The sequence below is a fragment of the Neovison vison genome, chromosome 13 (assembly GCF_020171115.1).
Source record: "Neovison vison isolate M4711 chromosome 13, ASM_NN_V1, whole genome shotgun sequence".
NCBI classification, from domain to species: Eukaryota; Metazoa; Chordata; class Mammalia; order Carnivora; family Mustelidae; genus Neogale; species Neogale vison.
In genome coordinates, this window is record NC_058103.1 from 27,708,502 (window position 1) to 27,733,449 (window position 24,948).

The following is a 24,948-nucleotide window of genomic DNA, read 5'->3' on the forward strand; positions in this document are numbered from 1 at the left end:
GGGTTAACAAGAAAATTAATATATATGAGAGTTACTATATTATAAAATGTTTGCTATCATTATTAGCTTACCATAATCTTTTTTTTTTTTTTTACGATTTTATTTATTTGACAGGCAAAGATCACAAGTAGGCAGAGAGGCAGGCACAGAGAGAGAGAGGAGGAAGCAGGCTCCCCACTGAGCAGAGAGCCCAATGTGGGACTTGATCCCAGGACCCCAGGACCACAACCTGAGCTGAAGGTAGAGGCTAACCCACTGAGCCACCCAGGTACCCAGCTTACCATAATCTTAATTAGCTTTAAGAACCTATCCTTTCAGGGCGTATGGGTGGCTTGGTTGAGTGTCTAACTCTTGGTTTCAGCTCAGGTCATGATCTCATGGGTGTGAGATCTCATGGGTGTGAGCCCTGAGTTGGGCTCTGTGCTCAGCAGGGAGTCAGCTTGAAGATTATCACCCTCTGTCCCTCCCCTGACTCACACACAGGCATGTGCGGGTACACATGCACCCACATGCTCTTTCTCTCAAATAATTAAATCTTACCAAAAAAAAAAAAAAGAAAAAGAAAGAAAGAAAGAACGAACCTATGCCCTCTTCCTTTCCAAATTAGAAAGGCCATCAAGTACCCAGTTAGAAACAGATTTCTGCAAAGTAGAATTACTATTTAAACCCTCATACGGGTGGAATAAATGGCTCCCATAAAAAGATACAGTATATAGTCTGTTATGGCTCTCCATCAAATCATGCTGGCAGAAATCTGAAGGGAACAAAAGGAGAGGATTTGCTTTCTTGAGAGTCTTTAATAGTTCAGAACTATAAGGTATCAGTATCTAGCTAAAAGAGATCTTTACTGTGTAGAGATTAAAATTTCACAAGACAAGCATCAAGTGAGGGACAGTTAAGGGGCACCGTCCTTTCTCTCTGACTTGGCTCATCATACACAAACAGCAAACCACAACTGGTCAAAAGTTTTAAAACTCCATGTATCTCCATAGAGCCTCCAAACATACAGCTGTGTATAGGCAGTAACAAAAGAGATCTGGGAGCACTTCTCTGAGCAAACTTACATAGCCAAAATCAACCTCCCTCAGCATATGTTAAGTAACAGCAGAGAGGATAAGGTAGAAATAGTCAAGTCAATACTACTTCCTCTCCTAGCTTTCTGTCATTTTTTTTTTTAATCATTTTTCCCTCACATTTAACCCAGCCTAGGTAGATAACAAAGAAAATAAGGTTTTCCAGTAAAAGTAATGCTTTCAGGGTGTCTGCATGGCTCAGTTGAGTATCTGCCTTCAGCTCAGGTCATGATCCCAGAATCCTGGGATGGAGCTATTTGTCAGGCTCCCTGCTCAGCAAGGAGTCTGCTCCTCTTTCTCTTTTTCCCTCTCCCTGCCTCATGCATGTATTTTCTCTCTCTTCCAAATAAACAAGAAACTTTTTAAAGTAATGCTTTAACAGTATCTTGGAAGACTGAGGAGGATTTCGGTAGAAAAGTAAGAGAAAGTGCCTTTCAGACCAAAGGACACCAAGATTAGAGAGATCATGGTATTTTCAAGAAAAAGCCTAATTCAGGATAGCTTAGGGGAGTACCACCTGGAAAGTGGCAGGAGACAAAGCTAGAAATGTAGGCCAGAGCCAGAGAAAGAATAAACTTTGTGTTTTAAGAGAGTTGGAATAAAGGGAGATTCAGTTTTAAATGTGTAATATTTGGTATATTTGTATGACACTCAAGGGAGGGGGTGTCTAGAGTTAAGGAGAGAAGCTGGGGCCACTGTTAACTGACGGGGACGTTAAACTCATGTGAGAGAATAAGAAGGCTACAAACTCCTAAATAACACTGATATTTAAGAACCAGATAGAAGGAAAAGCTCCTTTAAAGATTAAGAAGTAAAAGTCAGAGAGGGAGAAAGAAAACCAGGTAAAGAAGCCTCTAACCATCTTCCTAAATTCCTCCTTGATCTAAGTCCCAAACAAAATCTTGGTTGTGTCCATTAATTGAATTGGAAGTATTCATTAAAAATTTTTAGCACACTAAATTCTCAAATAAGAAAAATATCCCAAAAGACACAACTAGATGATCCATAAGTTCCTGCAACTGTGAAACATACTCAAATAAGGAAAAATTACACTTAAAAGATTTTAGTATGGGGGTCCTTGTAATCTCAGTGTTCATTACATAACAATTGTCATGTTGTTACAAAGTAAAATCACAAATTTTGTAAAAGATTCAGGGCTTAATGGAGTAAATACTGGTATAATCATAAATAAAGCTATCGGAAATTAGGTCTGGCAAAGAAATAGGAAAAAAACTCAAGAAAAATACATTAGGCACTTGAGCTATGTCCTGATATCAAGAGATTTCTAAAAGGCACTTGAAAAAACCAGTGAACTCCCCTACTGTTTTTGCAAAAATTACTCTCTTCATAATCATGTGCCAATAGTCAAAGGTAAACTAAAGCATTTTATTTTGTAAGTCACATAACTGACAAAACTACGTTTAAAAAGTAACACTAGTCTTATTTATTCTGTGAATCACCAGATCTGTTACTATAGCTTAGATTTTAATATGAGAAATGTTTTTAAAATGTATTTTATATTTTCAAGACAAAGTACCACTCAAATTTTCCTTCTTCCCACTAAGAAATTTGAGTTCCTATTTGATGTGCATTTACATGCATATCAAGTCCTAATTATTCTCAGTAAGGCAGACTTCTGGTATTAGAGTATTCAGTCCATTTAGAAGAAAGCCTCTGGGAAAATACCATTCAGCTTACTACCAACAAGGAAACGCATTCATTGGATAAATCTTAACAGAGCACTTATAGTTTCAAATCTAGTACAAAATGCAAAAATCATATGATATTTCCTAGTTGATAACTCATAAACAGTTTATAGATATTAGTGAATAGATATGTTCTCAAATATATTTTTTAACTAAAACATTTTCTCAGTAATATCATATCAGAGATACTCTTCTTAATCTTCAATTGGCAGCAGTTCCTTATAAGCTTTAACTATATTTAAGATGGATGAATTCCTTCTGAAATATAAATCACTACCTCCTAAGTTCCATGTTTGGGAGGCAGGAGAGTATTGCGGTTAAAAACATGAGCTTTGGAGTGTGACTGACCTGGGTTTCCGCTCTGGCTCCATTTACTAGCTGTGTAACCTGGGGCAAGTTATTTAACCTCTCTAAGTCTCAGTTTCTTTATCTGTAAAATAGAGATAATAATAGTATCTATTTCATAGGGTTGCTGTGAGGATTAAATAAGATAAGGTAGGCTTAGCACAATGCTTGGTACTTAGTATGTGCTCAGTAACTTTTAGCTGTTATGTTTTCTATAAGCTTAAAATTTTAAGTAACACATTCTCATAAAGATCTGTGATAATACATGTAACCAAGGCTTTTCAAGTTACTTAAGCAAAATTAAAGGCCTTTCAACTAGGAAAATCTATGGGCATGACTTTTCCTTGTATATATTAAAGAAATTCCTCAACAATGCAATATATTACATTTAGAAAGAGCAATTTCAAAATTAAGAAAACATCTGTGTTTAAAGTATACAGATGCTTATTATAGTTAATACACCTTGGACTTCATAACACTTTTGGTAAATGATTAAAAAAAGCTGTGGAGTTTTGTTTCATAAAATTTAATCTTCTGTGAGGTAGGTAAAGAGTGTTATTCTCTCTCTTTAAAAAAAGAAAATGAAATGGATATGAGGACAGTAAGGGACTTGAAAAACAATAGTAAAAATGGGATACAAATTAAGGATCTATAATTGCCAATCACTGCTACATATTGATATTAAACCTAGAAGCACATTTTTCCCCAGATGAAAGCTTCCAGTTAAGTATTTAAAAATCTCTTACCAGACTCTTAAAAAAAAGTCATTAATCTAATGCTACTCGAATAAGCTATTCCTCATAGTTATAAATAAAACATGTACTTTATCATTTTCAAGGAAACAGAACACAATGTAATCTGTTTTTGTAAAATATCAATATAAAATTAATTTTATGAACTGAAAAGCAGGTAACTAAAATTTCTTTAAAAATTAAAATGATTTTTTTAAAGTCTAATTTTAACATAAAAATTAAAGGCTATAAATTAACCACATCTGTAAAATTCAACTTCTTACTACTACTTAAATATGTTTTTGGTATAACAAGTTTCATGAAAGCACCACAAAAAAGTTCTTGGCATGTTTAATTTTTTTAACAATCATTAATTAGAAGTAGATAATAATTTGGGGAGTAATAAGTAAGTGGAATGATAATATACTCTTTTTTTCAACTTTGATTTTGTATAAAAATAGCTCATACTATAAGAGCTGCCTCTATTTTCAATAAAAAATGTAATTTTAACAGAAACCTTTAAAATAACCGAAAAAATGCATACAGCTCTACTTAGAGAAACCTAGTTTTCCTAATATGTCTCCCATCTGTCTTATCAACTAAACTACCTGGAAAAGAGTTATTAATATGTAAAATTTTCTAGGACAACCAGGTAATACTCTACTGAGTCAGAATCTCTTTGGCTTTCATAATAGTGTTGATTAAAAAGTTCTTGATACATGAAATAAAGACTCCTTATTGTTCTTATTTTATTATACTTATTAACTATCCACCCAACCTACCTACCTCTACCCTTGAACAAATAGGCATCTTTCACCTATTGCTTTCCAATTTAATATTTATATATTTATAATAATTTCTTATGGTACACATTTTTAAGATATAGTTTAGGAAAAGAGAAAAAATATCACATACCTGTCCGTCTAAGTCGAATGCTAAACAGGCTATACCATGTGTATGAACATCCTTTAGAACTGATATGGTCTGCACAGTGTATGAATCCCAAACACAGATATAAGGCTCTTTCCCAACTTGTCCTGTTGCTACTAATACTCGTTCAGGATGCAATGCAAGGCTGCAAAATAAATAAATTAACAAACAAATTGACTTAATATTGATTATAGAGCTTTTATAGTATTTGATAGATGTAAACTTTATATATACCAATGCAAAAATTAGATGTTATCCATTTTAAATAATTTGGATTTAAAATAACTTCTTACAGGGGTGTCTGGGTGGCTTAGTCATTAAGCATCTACCTCAGGCTTGGGTCATGATCCCAGTGTCCTAGATCGAGCCCCAATCGGGCTCCCTACTCAGCAGGAAGCCTGTTTCTCCCTCTCCCATTCCCCCTGCATGTGTTCCCTCTCTTGCTGTGTCTCTGTCAAATAAATAAAATCTTTAAAAATAAATAACTTCTACAAAAATTCATGCAAAAAGTTATTACTTAACTAGTATATGTATGTGATAAGCAGACTGATGATAGACTTCATAATCTCTGTAATATGATACAATGTGTGTAAACTTTGCAAGAAAAGAATTCTCACAAGAGATCAACTGCACCACAGCAACAAATTAGTAGCAACCTTACCACATGCCATTTTCCCATTTGGTCTTCATCTGTTTTTAAGCCTTCTCTCCAATTTTACTCTAATCTTAGTGTCCAAAAATAGTATTTAGCAGCACCCCTATGATAATACTTAAATTACAAATCCCATTCTTAACTGAAGTAACATTGGTATGTAACATTATATAAGTTTCAGGTATATAAGATTATAATTAAGTATCTGTATTCATCTCAAAACGATCACCTCCAAAAATCTAGTTACCATTTATCGTAATACATTTGACTTCCTTCACTCATTTTGCCCACCCCTCAACCACCCACCATTGTAGAATCACCACTACCCTTGTGATAACCACCAATCTGTTTTCTGTGAATGAGTTCATTTTTGTTTTATTTGTTGTTGTTGTTGTTTTTAGAGTCACATATGACGAGATCATATTGTTTTTTACTTTTTCCTTCTGACTTAGTTCACTTAATACCTTCAAGGTCCATCCATGTTGTTGCCATCTGATTTCACTCTTTTTATGGCTAATTTCATCCATTCACCCACTGATGCTGTTGCCATCTGATTTCACCTTTTATGGCTTTTTATGGAATGGTAGTAGTCCATTCTGTGTATATACCACACCTTCTTTATCCATTCATCCACTGACCACATTTAGACTGTTTCATATCATGGCTACTGTAAATGATACTGCAATTAACAATAAGCTGCACATATCTTTTTGGTTAATGTTTTCACATTCTTCAGATAAATGCTCAGAAGAGGAATTGCTGGATAGTATGGTGGTCCTATTGTCAACTTTTTAAGAAACAGCCATAGTGTTTTACATAGTGGATGCACTAATCTACATTCTCAGGATTTTATTTAGGAGGGTTCCCATTTCTCCACGTTCTCTCCAACATGTGTTTTTTTCTTGTCTTTTTGATGATAGCCAGTCTACTCATGCGAGGTGATATCTCATTGTGGTTTTGATTTGCATTTCCCTAATAATTATGGATGTTGAACACCTTTTCATGTACCTGTTGGCCACTGATTTATCTTCTTTGGAAAAATGTCTATGCATATCTTCTTCCCATTTTTTAAAAAAGATTTTATTTATTTATTTGACAGACAGAGATCACAAGTAGGCAGAAAGGCAGGCAGAGAGAGAGAGAAGAGGAAGCAGGCTCCCTGCAAAGCAGACAGCTTGATGTGGGGCTCGATCCCAGCTCCCTGGGGATCATGACCTGAGCCGAAGGCAGAGGCCTTAACCCATTGAGCCACCCAGGCGCCCCCTTCCCGTTTTTTTAATTAGATTTTTTTTGTTAAGCTGTATGAGTTCTTTATATGTTTTTGATGTTAATCCCTTGCCAAATATGTAATTTTGGCAAATACCTATTCAGTAGGTTGCTTTTTCCTTTTGATGATGGTTTCTTTCACCATGCTGAAGCTCTTTAGTTTGATATATTTCAATTTGTTTACTTTTGCTTTGGTTTCCCTTGTCTTTGAAGTCATACCCACAAATAAATGCTAAGATTGATGTCAAGGAGCTTACCACCTGTTTTTCTCTAGGAATTTAATGGTTTCAGGATTTACATTCAAGTTTTTAATCCATTTTCAGTTAATTTTTATGTACAGTATAAGATAGTGGTCAAGTTTCATTCTTTTGTATGTGGTTGTCCAGTTTTCCCAACACCATTCATTTAAAAAGAGAATGTCCTTCCTCCATTTTATGTCTTTGGCTCCTCTGTCGTAAACTAATTGTCCATATATATGTAGGTTTATTCCTGGGCTCTCTATTCTGTTTCATTGATCTATGTGTCTATTTTTATGCCAATACCATACTGTTTTGGCTACTTACTATAACACAAATCTCATTTCAAGAAACAGAAAATTCACTCATAATTCACAGAAAATAATCTGAGTCTTTAAAACCAAGATAAAGACTTAACAGCTGGTAATGGTTTATGTACATTATCAGAAGGCAGGGAGTTCATAGAAATTTCTCCTTCATAAATTTTTCTACAAGTAGATTTAGAATATGAGATTCAACTTTGGGAAGAAAAATATCACCCCTGGCATCAGAGTGAGGGTGGATTCAAAGTGGGAAAATTTAGGAACATATTAAGACAGAAACAACTGGGGACTCCTGGATGGCTCAGTAGGTTAAGCAGCTGCCTTTGACTCAGGTCATGATCCTAGGGTCCTGGGATCAAGTCCCACACTGCTTGCTTCTGCCTCTAGCTGCCCCTGCTTACTCAGTCTCTCTTTCTCTCAATCTCTCTCTGACAAATAAATAAAATCTTTAAAAAAAAGAAAAGACAAAATCAACTGATTGGATGTAGTGAGTAAGGGAAAGAGAAGGGTCTAAGATGACTCTAGGATTTCTTGCTTGGGCATCTGGATGGCTTAGATGATATTCATCAAGTCAGGGAATACTAAATGAGTAACCGGTGGGAAGGAAGATAAGTGGGAATGGAAGGTTAGTTCAACATACAAAAACAAACCAATATAATACATTAAGAGAATAAAGATCAATCCTAAAAAAAAATTAAAATAAAAATAAAAGTTTTTTTTAAAAAGCCCAAATACATTAATCTCGGCAGAAGATGCATATGACAAAAATCTAACCTCTTTTGTGATAAAAATACGCAACTGAGGATTAAAATCCTGCATATAAAAGTTTTATTTCTTATGAAAATGAGTAATTCATATTTAATATATTATCAAATGTATTATGACCAATTGTGTTTTGAAAAAATCTTATCTACATAACTTTTTTAATTAAAAAAAATAAAAATAATAAAAAGAACGTCCTCAATCTGATAAAGAAAATCTATGAAAACCCACAGGTGTTATCACATTTAATGGTCAAAGACTGAAAGTTTCCCCTCTAAGTGTTGGAACAAGATAAGGATGTCAGCTTTTGTCACTTCCATCCAACACAGTACTGGATATTCTAGTCAGGACAATTAGGCAAGAAACAGAAACAACAGGGAGAAGTAAATCTATCTCTACTTGCAGATGACATTATCTTGTATATAGAAATCACAAACAATAAATAAATCCCAAGTAAAGCTAATAAATGAGTTCAGCAATGTGGTAGGATACAAAATCAACATAAAATATCAGTTATATTTCTGTACACTGGCAATGAACAATCTGAAAATTACATGAAGAAAACAATTTCATTTATATTAGCATCAAAAAAAGAAAACTTAGGAATAAACGTAACAAAAAAGTACAAGACTTGTACATAGAAAAATACAAAATACCACTAAATAAAATTTAAAAGCTCTCAATAAATGGAAAGATATCTCATATTCTAAGCTTGTAATATAGTTAAAATAGCAATACTGACTAAATTGATTTAGAGTTAAAACCAATCCATGCCAAAATACCAGTTGCTTGTCTTGGAGACATTCACAAGCTGACAAAAAAACTGAGAATAACTAAAATAATCTTGAAAAAGAACAAAACTGGAAGATTCACATTTCCAATTTCAAAAATTACTAACTTACTATAAAACTAGAGTAATCAACACAGCATGATACTGGCATCACAGAGATGGAGATCATGAAACAAAACTCAGAGTCCAGAAATAAATCAATACATTGTCAATTGACTTCCATGAAGAGTGATGCCAAGATAATTCAAAGGAAGATGATGGTGCTAGGACATCTGAATATCCACAATGCAAAACAAAAAATCTAGACCCATACTTTAAACTACATACAAAAATTCAAAATTCAAAATGTGAAAGCTAAAATAATAAAATTCTTAGAAGAAAACATAGGCATAAATCTTACTAGCCTCAGATAAAATAAGGGTTTCTTAGATAGGACACCAAAAACAGAAGCAACAAAAAAACAAAATAAAATGGGTTTCATCAAAATTAAAAACTGCTTTGAAAAAAGATTTTTATTTATTTGAGAGAGAGGATGAACAAGAGAGCACAAGCAGGGGGAGTAGCAGAGGGACAGAGAGGAGCCCCACTGAGCAGGGAGTGCTGTAGGGCTTGATCCCAGGACTCTAGCACCATGACCCAAGCAGCATGCAAATACTTAACCAAATGAGCCACCAGGTGCCTCCAAAATAAAATATTTATGTTCCAAAGGACAGCTATCAAAAATAAGAAAACACAACACACAGAATGTGAGAACATAATTGCAAAGATTTGATAAGGGACTTATAGCTATAATATATAAAGAACTCAACAATAAAACCATAAATAACCCCATTTTTTAAATGGACAAAGGATTTGAATAAACATCTCCCCAAGGAAGACAGACAAAAAGCACATGAAAAGATGCTCAATGTCATTAGCCAGTAGGAAACTGCAAATCTAAATCTCAATGATATACCACTTTCATGACTGAAAAGACAGTATGGATGTGTGTGTAAGTATACACATACACACAATATATATATATACACACATATATAATATATGTGCATGTAAAATATATATAATTTATATTATGCCAAGTACTGGCAAGGATATGGAGGAAACATAACTTTCAAATATTGCTGTGGGACTGTAAAATGATACAGCCCCTCCCAGAAATGGTTTGGCAATTCCTCAAAAGCTAAACATAGCGTTATCTTATGATCTAGTAATTCTACTCCTAAATTCCCAAGTAATGGAAACCTATGGTTTGGGTTTTGTTTTTTTTTTAAGATTTTATTTATTTGACAGAAAGAGACATAGTGAGAGAAGGAACACAAGCAGGGGGAGTGGAAGAGGGAAAGGCAGGCTTCCGGCGGAGCAAGGAGCCCAGTGTGGGGCTTGATCCCAGGACTCTGGGATCATGACCTGAGCTGAAGGCAGACGCTTAATGACTGAGCCACCCAGGCACCCTGGAAACATATGTCTTTACAAAACTTATATACAAATGTTCACAGCAACATTACTCATAATAGCCAGAAAGTGAAAACAACCAAAAAGTTCTTCAATTGAAGAACGTGGCATATATCTATACAATGAATTATTATTTGGCACTAAAAAGGAATAAAATCCTGACATGTTACAACATGAACAAACCTTGAAAGCATATACATTAAAGAAGACAGATATATAAGGGCCACATATTTTATGAATCCGTTTTGATGAAATGTACAGAATAAGCAAATTCATTAAGACAGAAAGGAGGGGGCACCTGGGGGCTCAGTGGGTTAAGCCACTGCCTTGGGCTCAGGTCATGATCTCAGGGTCCTGGGATGGAGTCCCGCATCGGGCTCTCTGCTCAGCAGGGAGCCTGCTCCCTCCTCTCTCTCTCTGCCTGCCTCTCTGCCTACTTGTGATCTCTCTCTGTCAAATAAATAAAAATAAAAATCTTAAAAAAAAAAAAAAAGAAAGGAGGATAGGGTAGATATATGTTTAGATTTATAAGAAACCACCAATTTCTCAAAGTGCTTGTGCCATGTGATATACCCCAAAAGTATGCAATTTCTAGTTGCTCCACATTCTCACTAATACTTGGGGTCAATCTTTTTTATTTGAATTTTCCTGATGAATAATATTGACTAATGTTTCTTATAATCTGATCAAGTCTTCTAGCCATCTTAATTGGGTTGTCTTCATAGTTTTGAGTTTTACAATTAATTTATGTATTCTCAACACAAATCCCTTTGTCCAACATGTGATTTGCAAATATTTTCTCTTGGGCTGAAGCTTTTCTTTTCCTTCTCATAACAGTTTCTTTCACAGAGCAAACTTATTTTTATGAAGTACATTTCATATTTTTTTTATACACCATGCCTTTGCACAACCAAAGGTAATATAGATTTGCTCTTAAGTCTCCTTCTAAAATCTTTGTAGTTTTATGTTTCACATTTAAATCTACCATCCATTTTGGGTCAGTTTTATATAAGGTGTAATTGCTTATTTTTTCATATGGATGTCCAAATATTCCAGCACCATTGATTGAAAATACTCTTTGGGGCACCTGGGTGGCTCAGTGGGTTACACCTCTGCCTTCAGCTCAGGTCATGATCTCAAGGTCCTGGAATCAAGCCCCGCATTGGGATCTCTGCTCAGCAGAGAGCCTGCTTACCCCTCCCCCTCTGCCTGCCTCTCTGCCTACTTGTGATCTCTATCAAATCAATACATAAAAATCTTAAAAAAAAAAAAAAACTCTTTTCTCAACTGAATTGTTCATGTACCTTTGTCAAATATCAATTGACTATGTTAATTTGTCATAAAATGTACCTTATAATTTTGTTCCACTAATCAATGTATCTATCATGTCACTAATATCATATGGTCAAATTACTGTTGCTTTATAATAATCCTTAAAATTAAGTACTTTGAGTCTTCCACCTTCATTCCTTTTCTAAATTGTTCTGGATATTCCAATTGCTTTATCTTCCCTATAAGTTTAGAATCAGTTTATATATCCTAAATACCCTGTTGGGACTGGTATTAAATAAACTCTATAGATCAATCTAAGAAAAACTGACATCTTTACTACATTAAGTCTTCCAGTCCATGAACATTATATATATACTACATTCTTAAGTTCTCTTTGTTTTTCCAGCTTCATTTTATAGTTTTTAGTATACAAATACTGCATAGATTTTGTTAAATTTATGCAAGACTGGTTTTTGAGTTCTTATAAATGGTACTGTTTTTTAGTTTCCGTTTCCAGTTGTTAATTGCTAGTGTGCAGAAATACAACTGATTTTTGCATATTGACCTTCTATCTTATGACCTTGGTAAATTCACTTACTACTTTTAGGAGTAGTGTGTGAGTGCTATAAATTATTTGGAAATTTCTATGTAAGCAAATTATCTAGGAATAGTTATTTCTTCCTTTCCTCTAAGTCTTTTATTTGTATTTCTTGCCTTATTGCACTGGCTAGTCTTCCAGTACAATGTTGAATTAGGAGAGGAAAGAGAGGACATCCTTATCTTTCTCCTGGTCCTATAAGGAAAACATTCAGTCTCTCACCATTAAGCATAATGTTAGCTGTAGGTTTTTTATAGATGCTTATACAGTTAAGGAAGTAGCCTTCTATTCTTAGTTTGCTATGCATTTTAAAATACATGAACAGATGTTGAGTTTTGTCAAATTATTTTCCTGCATTTGTTGAGAGGATCATGATTTTCCTTCTTTAGTCTCTTAATACAGGGAGTTGACTTGATTAGTTTTCAAATATTGAACTCACCCTATACTCCTGAAATGAACCCCTTGGTCACAAGGTATTATTCTATTGATGGATTTTATTTGATTAGTTTATTGAGAATTTTTATGTCTATGTTAACAAGGAATAGTGGTCTGTAATTTCCTTTTCTTCTAATGCCTTTGTCTGGACTTCATATTAAAGTAAAGCCAGTCTCATAAAATGAGTTGGAAGTATTCTCTCCTCATCTATTGTCAGTAAGAGCTATGTGGAATTGGTATTATTCCCTCTTTAAATGTTTGGCAGAATTATTAGTGAAACCATTTGTACCTGGGGCTTTCTTTTTCGAAATGTTTCAAACTACAAATCCAATTATTTTAATAAATAGAGGGTTATTCATGTTACCTATTCTTCTTGGTAAGCTATAATAGCTTGAATCTTTCAAAGGAATAGTGCATGTCATCTAAGTTGTCAAATAGCTCTATGTATAGCTGTTCAGAGTATTCCCTTATTATCCTTTTAATGTCTTTAGGTCTGCAGTGATAGCTTGATGAATACTAGTAACTTCCATCTTTTTGTTCTTGGTAATCTAGCTGAAAATTCACCAATTTAATCACTTTTTCAAAAAAAAACTATCTTTTTAGGGCTCCTGGGTGCCTCAGTTGGTTAGCAGTGGATTCTTGATCTTAGCTCAAGTCTTGACCTCAGGGTCTGGAGTTTAAGACCACCATTGAAAACAAAACAAAACAAAAAACTAGTTTGTGGTTTGATTTTTCCCTACTGTTTTATGGTTTTCATTAATTTCTGTTCTTTATTATTTCCTTCTGGTTTTGTGTTTAGTTTGCTCTTGTTTTTCTAGTTCTAAAGGTGGAATCTTAGATTAGTGATCTTCAACCTTTTTCCTTTCCAGTATATGTACTTAACACTATAAATTGCCCTTGAAACAATGCTGCAGTCGATTTTCACACATTTTGATATGTTTTCATTTTTATTCGCTTTAAAATATTCTGATTTCCCTGTTTTCTCTAAGTTAATGATTAATACTTTATTATGTTTAGAGAACATATTTTATATAATTTCAATTCTTTTAAGTTTACTGAGGTTTGTTTTATAGGATATGACCTATACTGTTGGTAAAATTCCAAAGGCATGTGAAAAGAATGTAAATAATGTTATTATTGACTCCTGCTATCTGCTGTGCCATGAGTAATAAAGTTCTTTATCTCTGAACCATGTATTTCATGACTGCACGGACATCCAAGAAACAATAAAAGTCTAACGTATTAGTTTGTGAAAAGGGTGAAAATATATTCCAGACTGTTTCCTATGCTGCTATGACATATTACCACAAGTTGAGCATCTGGACAAACACAAATTTATTAGCTAAAATTCTGCAGGGCAGAAATCCAGTTACAGCTGAGTTCTCTGAGTAAGAGTCTCAACATGCCAAAATCAAGGTGTCAACACAGCTTCATTCCTTACTGGAGTCTCTGAGGATAAATCAGCTTCCAAGTCATTCAGAGAACTGGCTGAATTCAATTCCCGGTGGTGAAAGGACTAAGGCCTTTGTTTTCCTACTGGCTATCAGCTGAGAACTTCAACTTCCCTAAGGCTGCCTGCATTTTTCATTATACTGACACCTGCATCTTCAAACCAGTGATGGGACAATGAGTCTCTTCTCAAGTTTGGAATCTTTCTGACTTCTGCTACATCTCTTCTGATTCCAGCTGGAGAAAGCTATCTATTTTTTAAGGGTTCACATGATTAAATTAAATTAGGTCCATGTGGGTAATTCAGGACACTCTATTAAGGTCCATATGTTAATCATATCTTCAAAGTCATGTTTGACATTTAACAATATATTCACAAATTCTAGGGATTAGGGAGTGGATATATTTGTGGGGAGAGGTGCTGGGGAGGAGGGGAGGACACAATTTGTCTACCACACAGATACTGAGTTCACCAGGTAATTCTTTACTTCCATTTTTATATTTTTCAATTCTAAATATGCCATTTTTCTACAGCTTCTACTTCTTCATTGAGAACTTGGAACATTTCATTTGTTTCCAGAGCATTCCCCTTTACTTCATGCCATATCGTTGTAACAACCGCTCTAAGTTCTTTGAGAATTCCAACCTTTACATAATCTTGGGGCTGACAACTACTATCGTTTGTTAAGAGTTTCCTAATTCTTTGTGTGATAATCTTGGGTTATGTACTGGACATTTTTAATATTGTGTTATAAATTCTGGGCCCTTTTAAAAACCTCTAAAGAATGTTGATTTTTTTGTTTTTTGTGATTCATCAGGCAAGCAATCCAGTTAGGGACTGGAACATGGGGTACATGTTCCAATTCTCCCTCTGTGATTCCAGTGTTAGAATTTTTAAACCCTTTGTAGTAGTACCGCATGTACACACCACAGAGGCTAATCTGAAATCTGGATGATTATAATTTAGTTCTCAAAGCCTTTGGGATGCTGTTTCAAATTAGTTTCAACCACATGCAGTGTAAGAGTGAGTGTGGAACATCAACTATAACTCTTTAAGATCCCCTTCTTGAACTCCCTGCTCTCTATAAATGCCCCTACTCTCCATCTCCCAGGGGCTCTTCTTCACTGAACTATGACTGGAAGTCCAGAGTGTGAGCCTCTGTACATTGTCATGCACTTCCTGCAACTGGGTCTGACTCCGGGCAAAAAGCATTTGGCCTATGTTTTAGTTAATCTATTATCATATTCCTGCATTGTAAGAGTTCTTGATATATTCTGGATACAATTCTTCTCTCAAATATACGTTTTGTAAATGTGCTTCCCAGTTTTTGGACTGTCTTTTCATTTTCTTAGTGGTACATTTTAAAGAGCAAAAGATTTTTATTTTTTAAAAAAATTTTATTTTGGATGAACTTTTGATTTATTAAAGAAGTTGCAAAAATAGTACAAACAGTTCTCTTACATCCCTCATCTCACGGTCCTAATATAAACATCTTACCTAACCTTGGTAGGATAACCAGAATGAGGAAATTAACATTAGTTCTATACCACCCTCTAAACTACTTATTCAAAATTCATGTTATCTCACTAAGGTTTTTTCCAATTTCAAGATCCTATCTAGGATCCCAGGCTGCATTTAGTTCCTATTTCTCGTTAGCAACTTCAGTCTCTGTAACAGTTCCTTTAATTTTCCTTGTCTTTCATGATGGTCACTTTTGAAAAATACTAATCAATTATTTTGTAAACTATACCCCAGTTTGGACTTGTAACATGTTTTCCCACAATCGGAGTGAAATTATGCATTTTTGGCAAATACACCACAAAATTTTTATTTGTTCTTCTTAGCGCATCATATGAAGGAGTTCATCAATTAAGGAGGTCAATATGTATTATTACTGATGATGTTTACCTCAATTCCTTGGACAAGGAATTGTCCTTCATTTTTATATTGGAAAATATAAAAATGGTGTTTTCAGGGTTTCTTAACTATAAAGTTACTATGAAGTTTTTCTTTGCAGTCAGTATGTATTTTAGGAGAGATGCTTTGAGCTTATGCTCCTACTCTCCATCCTGTTTCTCCTCAAGCTTTCATTCATTTTAGCATCTATTACCAGACCTTGCCTGCAAGTTACTACTGTACTATTCGACTTATGTGGTCCTCTTATTTCACTCTTTTCTTCTACATTTATTAACTGGAATTCTACCATAGGAAGAAATATCTTTTTAATTTTTTTTAAGATTTTGTTTATCTGAGAAAGAGAACAAGCAAGGGAAGGGGAAGAGTTGAGGAGAAATAGAAGAAACAGACTCAGCACTGAGCACAGAGGCTGACAAGGGGCTTGAATCCAGGACCCCAGGATGATGACCTGAGCCAAAGGCAGACACCTAACCAACTGAGCCACCCAGGCACCCCTATCTTTTTAAGTCTTTTTTTTTTTTTTTTTTTTTTAGTATACTTGACACATAATGTTACATTAGTTTCATGTGTACAACATAGTTTTTCAACTTCTCTATGTTATGCTCACAAGTATAGCTACCATTTCTCACCATACAACACTACTACAGTATCATTAACTATATGTCCAATACTGTGTCTTTTATTCCCGTGACTTACTCAATCCATAACTGGAAACCTGTATCCCTCCTTCCCCCTCACCTATTTTGTCCATCCCTCTACCACTTTTCCCTCTGCAAACATCAGTTTGTTTTTGTATTTTTAGGTTTGATTCTGCTTTTTGTTTGTTCATTTGCTTTTTAGATTCCACATACAAATGAAGTCATACAGTATTTGTTTTATTTTGCCCTCTAGGTCCATCCAAGTTGTTGCAAATGGCAAGATCCTTTCTTATGGACGTGTGATATTCCATTTTGTGTATGTGAGTGTGTATGTCTGCAAATATACCTCATCTTCTCTATTCATTCATCTATCAATGGACACTTAGATTGCTTCTCTACTGGCTGTTGTAAATAATGCTGCAATGAATATAGGGTTTCATATATCTTTTAGAATTAGTGTTTTTGTTTTCTTTGCTAGGAATTAATGGATAATATGGTATTTCTATTTTTAATTTTTTGAGGAACTTCTATATTGTTTCCACAGTGGCTGTACGTTCCCACCAACAGTGTACAAGTGTTCCTTTTTCTCCACATCCTCACCAACATTTGTCATTTCTTATCTTTTTTATTTTAGCCAAGGAAGAACGATCTTTTCTCTCTTATTTAGTTAATCCATTATTTTATCAGCTGAATTCAAAGATATTTTAATTCAAAGGTCAATAATAAACTTTTTATGTAAAGTGACAGTAAATATTTTGGGCTTTGCATGCCATTCAGCCTCTATTACACCTACTCAACTCTGCTGTTATAATGTCAAACCAGCCACTGACAATATGTAAACCATACATTCTACTTGGGAGCAGTATCACTTTCATGGGGTTTTGAAAAAACTGGTCCTTGTGTAAAGGTCTTACTATTTTTATGAATAAAGCATAGATACATATAAAGTACATAAACTGATACACAGTATATCTGTGGTAATAGAATTTTGTGGTGAGTTGGGGCAATTAAGAAAAAGAAAATTCCTAAAAGGGCTTCTTAGAGGAATTATTAAAAGATTGCAAAAACAGTGGCACACCTAGGTAGCTCTGTTGATTAGGTGTCTGACTCTTGATTTTGCCTCAGGGTGTGATCAAGCCCCAAATCAGGCTCCACACTCAGTGGGGAGTTTGCCTGAGATTCTCTCTCCCTCTTCCTCTGCCCCTTCCTGCTCTCTCGTGTGCTCACTCTCTCTCTCTCTCTAATAAATCAATCTTTTAAAAAAAGTTGCGGAAATAGTCATGTTTGTTTTCCAATAAAAATTTATAAAAATAGGTGGAAGGCCATAATTGGCCCACAGTCTGGTTTTTGACAATTCCTGTTTTATTCTATGGGTTAAAATTCAAAAAGTATCATTATTTGTTTTATAGCTCAAATTGTTCCATTTGTGACCTTCAGGAGATCCTTCAGTTTGGCTCCCTTATTTTTTCAACAAGCCACTAGCTCTTTTGCATTTGTCTACTTTTTTAAGATTTTATTTGTTTATTTGACAGAGAGATCACAAGTAGGCAGAGAGGCAGGCAGAGAGAGGGAGAAGCAGACTCCCCAATGAGCAGAGAGCCCGATGCAGGTCTCGAGCCCAGAACCCTGAGTTCGTGACCTGAGCCTAAGGCAGAGGCTTAACCCACTGAGCCACCCAGGCTCCCCTGCAATTGTCTACTTAGAGGCACCACAATATATTCAAGGCTCATCTAGGATTTTTCCTGCTCCATCCTATAATTAGCTACTTCTCCAGGAAGCCCTAGCTCCTTTTATTAGAGAATGGTATTTAGAGAATAAGATTGGAGCAATCAATGTGGTCATTGTTACAGAGTGTTATTCCTTCTAGGCTACAGACAGAACTCGGAAATAATATGTGTGTGTGTGTGTATATATATATATATTAATCCATGTATATACATTTATCTATATTCTGTATCTATGTGTGTATACATCTAAAAACTATGATTTCATATTGATACCTGTGATTCTAATCCAAAACCACAAGTTTTATTGAGAATTTCTCCCTTTATGTATAACTTCTTCCTCGAAGAGTGAGAAATTAGCTTTCCATAAACTAAAGTCTATTTATTTAAGTGTAATACATCCAAAGTTGTTTCAGAATCACTACCCCTGTGAGAAACAATTTTACTAACTAGATTATACCGTTATCTATAGTTCTTTTTGTCTTTATCCTTACAGTATTCAGTCAAGATACTGTTTTCACAGTTCTTTTAGGTTAAGTTGCTCCCTGCAGAGCTCAGTGGTAGAGAGGAAAGAGCCTGCAAAACTGTAAGTAGAGTTTCTCTTTCTCTTTTTTACTTAGTTATTTTACAGTCTTGGTATTCTCTGTTTACATAATGGTAAGGCTATAGCTTTGCATAGAAATTTCATACTTGTGAAATGATTATGCATTGTTTAGGGAAGAAATTTTGGAAAGCTACTTACTATACATCCACCACTATCTTTGGTTACCTGGAAGTTTGAAAAGTTTTAATTTTATTCCAGTTCAATTTATAATTTTCTTTTTCATAAGTCATCCATTTTATGCCCTATTTCCTATACTTTTTTTGTACCAGTTTTATAGTGTTCTCTTTGATGTTTAAGACATATGACCTAATAGGAGTTAAATTTTGCATATGGTGAGATATAATTGAGTTCATTCCGCTCCTCCCCCGCAAGGATATTAGGTTATTTTTAACATCATTTCTTGAAAAGCCTTTTCAAGATTCATCTAGAAGTCTTTAAGATTCATCTTTTCAAGATTCATCCAAAAGTATCATCAAAAATACTGATATACGTGAATGAGGAGAATCGCTGGAGCAGGCAAGAAAGGGCAAGATCTCATGCACACATTGGAGGATTAATATGAGATAGGAGCTGGATGTACTTACTGCTGGAATCTGAAAGTTCTGATGCCTCCAATATTCTTTTTTTAAGTGACATGAAGATTTATTCTGGATTATCTACCAGAGTCACAACTCCTATTTCTACCTACTAACACTTCCAGAAGAGGTTAAACCTTAGGCTAATATTAAAAAATGGTGCATCCTTAATTTACCATTTATATACAGACATCCTAGTAATCAAATTCATCAGCATTACTAAGCAACTAACTAAAATTTCCCTTCTTCACAAAGATTTATTGCCTGGAGTATAGCATAAGGAATAAAGACTCTGTAAATAACAAAATGCTCAAAATGTATTTCTATTCATGACTGTAGGCACTTTCATCTCAGACCAAATAATATAGGAACTGATAGAAGTTTCAGCTGCCCTCTTTGTTACTAGACGCCTATTTGAGATAAAGCGACCCCAATGTGTGAGTCTACTTTCCAGGGCCAGCTGGGCTTAGAGCTGAGCTGGGCACAGGAGGAAAGCAGATGAAAACATATGACTCTACTGTGCAAATGTACTTTGACCCAAGCTGCACAACGGCCAACAAATAGGGTAAACTCGTAGCAAGTTCTCCAACTTCAGTATCTTCTGGCTAATGTTTCCCTTCTAGTTAATCACAGTCAGGACTGGAACCCAGGCTGTCTGACTCCCAATTTGGTGTTCCTTCTCTGTTAGGATATCCTTGTCATGCCTCTGAAAATGGTTGTTGGCAATATATAGTTGCATTGGTGGAAACATCTGAATGCAAGAGCTGTAACTTATTAGGCTGCTATATTACACCCTGGGCATGTGGATTCTGAGTCCAGGATGGTTCCAGTTTTCTTAATGAGAAAGAAAGCATAAGTATTTTTCTAGTTATTCTTGGAGTCAATATTACAGTTAAGCTGTATTCCACATATTAACTAGTATATTGCTCAACAAAAAGTGGAACTCAACAACACTTACAGAGATCTCAGAAATAGACCCCCATAAATATTGTCGACTGATATTTGACAAAGGAGGAAAAGAAATACAAAGATCGTCTCCCTCTTCAACCAAGAGTGCTAAAACCGGACAACTACATGCAAAAAGTGAATCTAAACACAGACCTTAGCGTCCTTCACAAAATTTAACTCAAAATGGATAATAGACCTAAAGATAAAACATAAAACTATAAAATTCCTAAAAGATAACACAGAAAAATATCTAGGTATGGTGGTGCCTTTTTAGGTACACCACCAAATACAGGATACATGAAAGAAATAACTGATAAACCGACCTCATTAAAAAATTTCTGCTCTGTGAAAGACAACATCAAGAACATTTGAAGACAAGCCATAGTATGGGAGAAAACATTTGCAAAAGACACATCTGATAAAGAACTGTTATCCAAAACATACAAAGCCCTCTTAAATCTCAACAATAAGAAAACAACCCAATTACAAATTAGGCCAAAGACCTTAACAGACCCCCTCATCAAAGAAGATATACAGATGGCAAATAAGCATATGAAAAGATCCTTCACATCATATGATATCAGGGAAATGCAAATCACAACATGATACCACTACATGCCTATTATTAGAGCTACATGCCTATTAGAACATGCCTATTAAAATTCAGAACACTGACAATGCCAAATGCTGATGCTGATGAGCAAAAGAGACTTTCATACATTGCTGGTGGGAATGCAAAATGGTACAGCCATTTTGGAAGACAGTTTGGTGGTTTCTTAAAAAATTAATCATACTGTTACCATACAATCCAGCAATTGTGTTCCTTTATACCCAAAGGAATTAAAAACTTCTATCTACCCAAAACCTCCCCATAGATGTTTACAGGAGCCTTATTCATTATTGCCAAAACTTGGAAGCAACCAAGATGTCCTTCAGTAGGTGAAGGGATAAACGAACTTGGTACATCCAGACAAGGGAATATTATTTAGCACTAAAAGGAAATGAGCGGGACGCCTGGGTGGCTCAGTTGGTTAAGCAGCTGCCTTCGGCTCAGGTCATGATCCCAGCGTCCTGGGATCGAGTCCCACATCGGGCTCCTTGCTCAGCAGGGAGCCTGCTTCTCCCTCTGCCTGCCTGTGCTTGCTTTCGCGCTCGCCCTCTGACAAATAAATAAAATCTTTAAAAAATAAAAATAAAAAAAAAATAAAAGGAAATGAGCTATCAAGCCGAGAAAACACGGTTGGAACCTTAAATGCATATTACTAAGTGAAAGAAGTCCATTTGAAAAGATTACATACTGTATTATTCCAACTATATGACCTTCTGGAAAAGGCAAAACTATAGAGACAGTAGGAACATCAACTGGTTGGAATGGGGGAGCTAGGGAGTATACAGGTAGAGCACAGAGGATTTTTAGGTCAGCAAAAATACTGTATAATGATGGACATATGTCACTGCACATTCGTCCAAACCCAAAGAATGTTCAACACCATGAGTGAACCCTAAGGTAAACTATGGATTTTGAGCGATTATAATGTGTTAACACAGGTTCATCCTTCGTAAAAAGTATACCATTCTGGTGAATGATATTGATAATGGGGAGGCTATGCATGTGTGGGGCAGGAGGTATATGGGAAATGGGTACCTTCCTCTCAGTTTTGGTGTATAAGCCTAAAACTGCTCTTTAAAAAAAAAAAAAAAGGCTTTAAGGGAGGGGCTCCTGGCTGGGTCAGTCAGTAGAGCATGTGACTCTTGATCTCAGGGTCATGAGTTTAAGCCCCACATTGAACACAGAGCTTACTTAAAAAAAAAAAAAAAAAGACTTGAAATCTCTAAAACACAGTAGTATTATTTCCAGATTGCAAGACCACAGGTAAATATTTTTCTACAGCTTTCAATTTTCTATGATTGTATTTGATAGTATATTATTGCTACTTTAAAAAATATAACAACTACCCTTTGAGGGGGAGGTCCATGAAGCCTCTCACATTCCATATGATGTCAAACTTCAGACTCCTATGTAGTCTCTTTACGGTTGCAAAAAATTGCCCTTTGCAAGTGCATGTCATCTGAATCTAACATCCAGGTTACAGGTAACATTCCTTATCATGCCAGTAGAGCCACCTTCTGTAGAGTTTTACGTGTTAAATACATTGTCCACAGGTTAACTAATAATTAGAAAGGTCACACTGCAACCACGTAATGGATGACTAGTCTGTGGGCTCTGTAGTTAGTTATCACCTATGGCCTTTCATTTTCTATTCCTGGCTGGGAATTATGCCTTGCTCCCTGATCAACCATCTATAAAGACAGGGATTCTGAGGTGGGTAGACTTGGTTATATCATCACCCTGTGGTTAATTTAAATAATACCATGAGCAAAATCAAGTTAAAACTGCGAATTCTTTAGAATAACTGCTTATGGTGACTATAATTACATTGCATAGACTAAAATGAATAACATAATGAGAGCTTTTACATTAGCAGCAGTAGTGTCTAGTACTGTATCTCCTGACCAAGAAGGTCAGTCCTCCCATAGTGATGAAAACAGATTCCAGTGGATTGGGGGCAAAGAATAGATGTGTTCCACCTTGGGAGGTGAAGTAGATACATGATTCACAGGAAGAGTGGCAGGATTTCCTTGACAAGGTGACTGTCCCTCTCAGTTCATCTAACTGATGTGGGGACTGGGCTACGTACACTTCTCTTGCCATCAATTTATTTCTGGGTCTTTCATTTCAATTAAGTGCTCCCTGTTATGCCACATGCCATGCTTCCAGCATCCATGACAAAGACCTCTCACTTTTTTGTGCTCCATCAAGAGGCTGACGCCATCCATAAGATGGCAATGATACTCCAGAATTCTCACTTCACATCCAATCGGTCTCTCTATTTTATCCCTATATTCCCCTCTTACTTAAAGTAAAATCAGGTATTCTGCCCTCAATTGTGAATAACAAGATTGTTTTCAGAGTGAAATCTGAGTTAACAACACCTACAATCACAACCTCATTTGCCAATCCAGCATTATACGCTGCCCATCTCAGAAGAAAAAAAAAAAAAAAAAAAAAACTAAGAATTTTGTGGTGTTATGAATTGAGCCCGACTACAGACTCCAAAAAAGCTAGATCCAGGGTGCAAGGTCCATCTTTGGTCCCATGCTTATTCCCTCATGCTAGCAATCAATCAACACCAAGGAATTAGTTCCCCCCGCCCAATGCTTTCTACTTTAGATACACAAGCCAGTATAAGATGGGCACTGTATTTCACATGACCATTTAGAATCCAATCCTCCTTTAAATTACATTGGCCAACAGAATGTAATACTTCAGGTAGGAAATCCAGGTACTATTAAGGCCTTTGTACTAGTTCTTGGTGTCTTTGGCCAATATGGTGATGCCATGTGCCTCTTAGAATAAATACTACTGTAGCCTAAGCAGCGTGTTTATGCTGATTAGATGTAATTCCTTGTCTCTGAATTTTGATCCATATTGAGACAGAAATTCTCCAGCAAGGAGAATTTGCTGGCCTTTAGGACTGAAGTCTGTCTGCCTGCTGTTAGTGGTGCTTTATGCTTGGGTAGTGGCAATATGTAGTCTGAAGCCCTACGAAACACATCATTCTCTGACTGGACATGAACCTAGCATGCTATTTGAACTGTCTATGCAAGTACATCAATTTAGAATTTCATAGGGTGGAGAGGATCTGTCCTTTTGATATACTTATGTTTCTTATCAAATACTAACATATTTGGTCTATCTCTGAGTGCAGACCCTGTCTTCAAAATGGAATTTATTAATGGACAATCGGGATCTCCATGGTCCAAATTACTCAGACAAACCCACTGCAACCATTTGAGTCTGTTGAAATCATCACCCAGAGCACAGAGTTACACCGCACTTAATACCATCCGTGCACATTAATTTTGCACGTTAAGTGAACTGTCCAGGTGCCCAGTGAGTGAGCACTTTCCTGGACTGATGATGCATGATTATCTATTAGTGTTTTAAGTCCCTGATGATACTGAGCAAATTCATCAACAGAAAACCATACTGAGGACATGTTGAGGATTGCTTTTTTTTTTTTTTTTTTTTTTTTGGTAATATATCTTCAAACATGGAGATTTATGCTATCTAGCATGGGGGGACCTTAGGCAAGAGGTCTGAAGTTTTTAAAGGGATTTCAATACTTAGCAAATTATCCACATCATTATATAATGCATAATAGTAGTGAATAAATTTGACCAGGCTCTGAAATTTTTTCAGGTTGACTTCCTAGCCCACCAGCTAAACATGGATTACTACCATATTTACAGCAGTGGTTTTCAATCCTGGCTGCCTTAGAACCATCTAGGAAGCTTAAAATTTTAAAACAGAAGCAAACAACAACAAAGAAACTGTACTCAAGACCTACCCTAAACAAATTAAATCAGAATTTTCAGGGATGAGATTCAGCCATTGGTGGTTTTATTATGTTTGCTTTGTTTTTATCTGCTAAATGATTCTAATATATAGCCACAGTT

General features: G+C 35.5%; 1 protein-coding gene across 10 annotated transcripts in view; it reads right to left on the bottom strand.

The window, feature by feature from the left end:
- The window catches only part of EML5 (EMAP like 5), a 182,337-nt gene that overhangs the window by 147,547 nt on the left and 9,842 nt on the right, over window positions 1–24,948 (bottom strand). For 9 of the 10 annotated variants that reach the window (XM_044229512.1, XM_044229511.1, XM_044229510.1 and 6 more), the window contains exon 2: window positions 4,771–4,930. In XM_044229512.1, the coding sequence (XP_044085447.1) occupies window positions 4,771–4,930 (160 nt within the window). Of the gene's footprint in view, window positions 1–3,127; window positions 3,175–4,770; window positions 4,931–24,948 lie in introns of those variants that run through there. The other variant, XM_044229513.1, reaches the window with a different exon arrangement.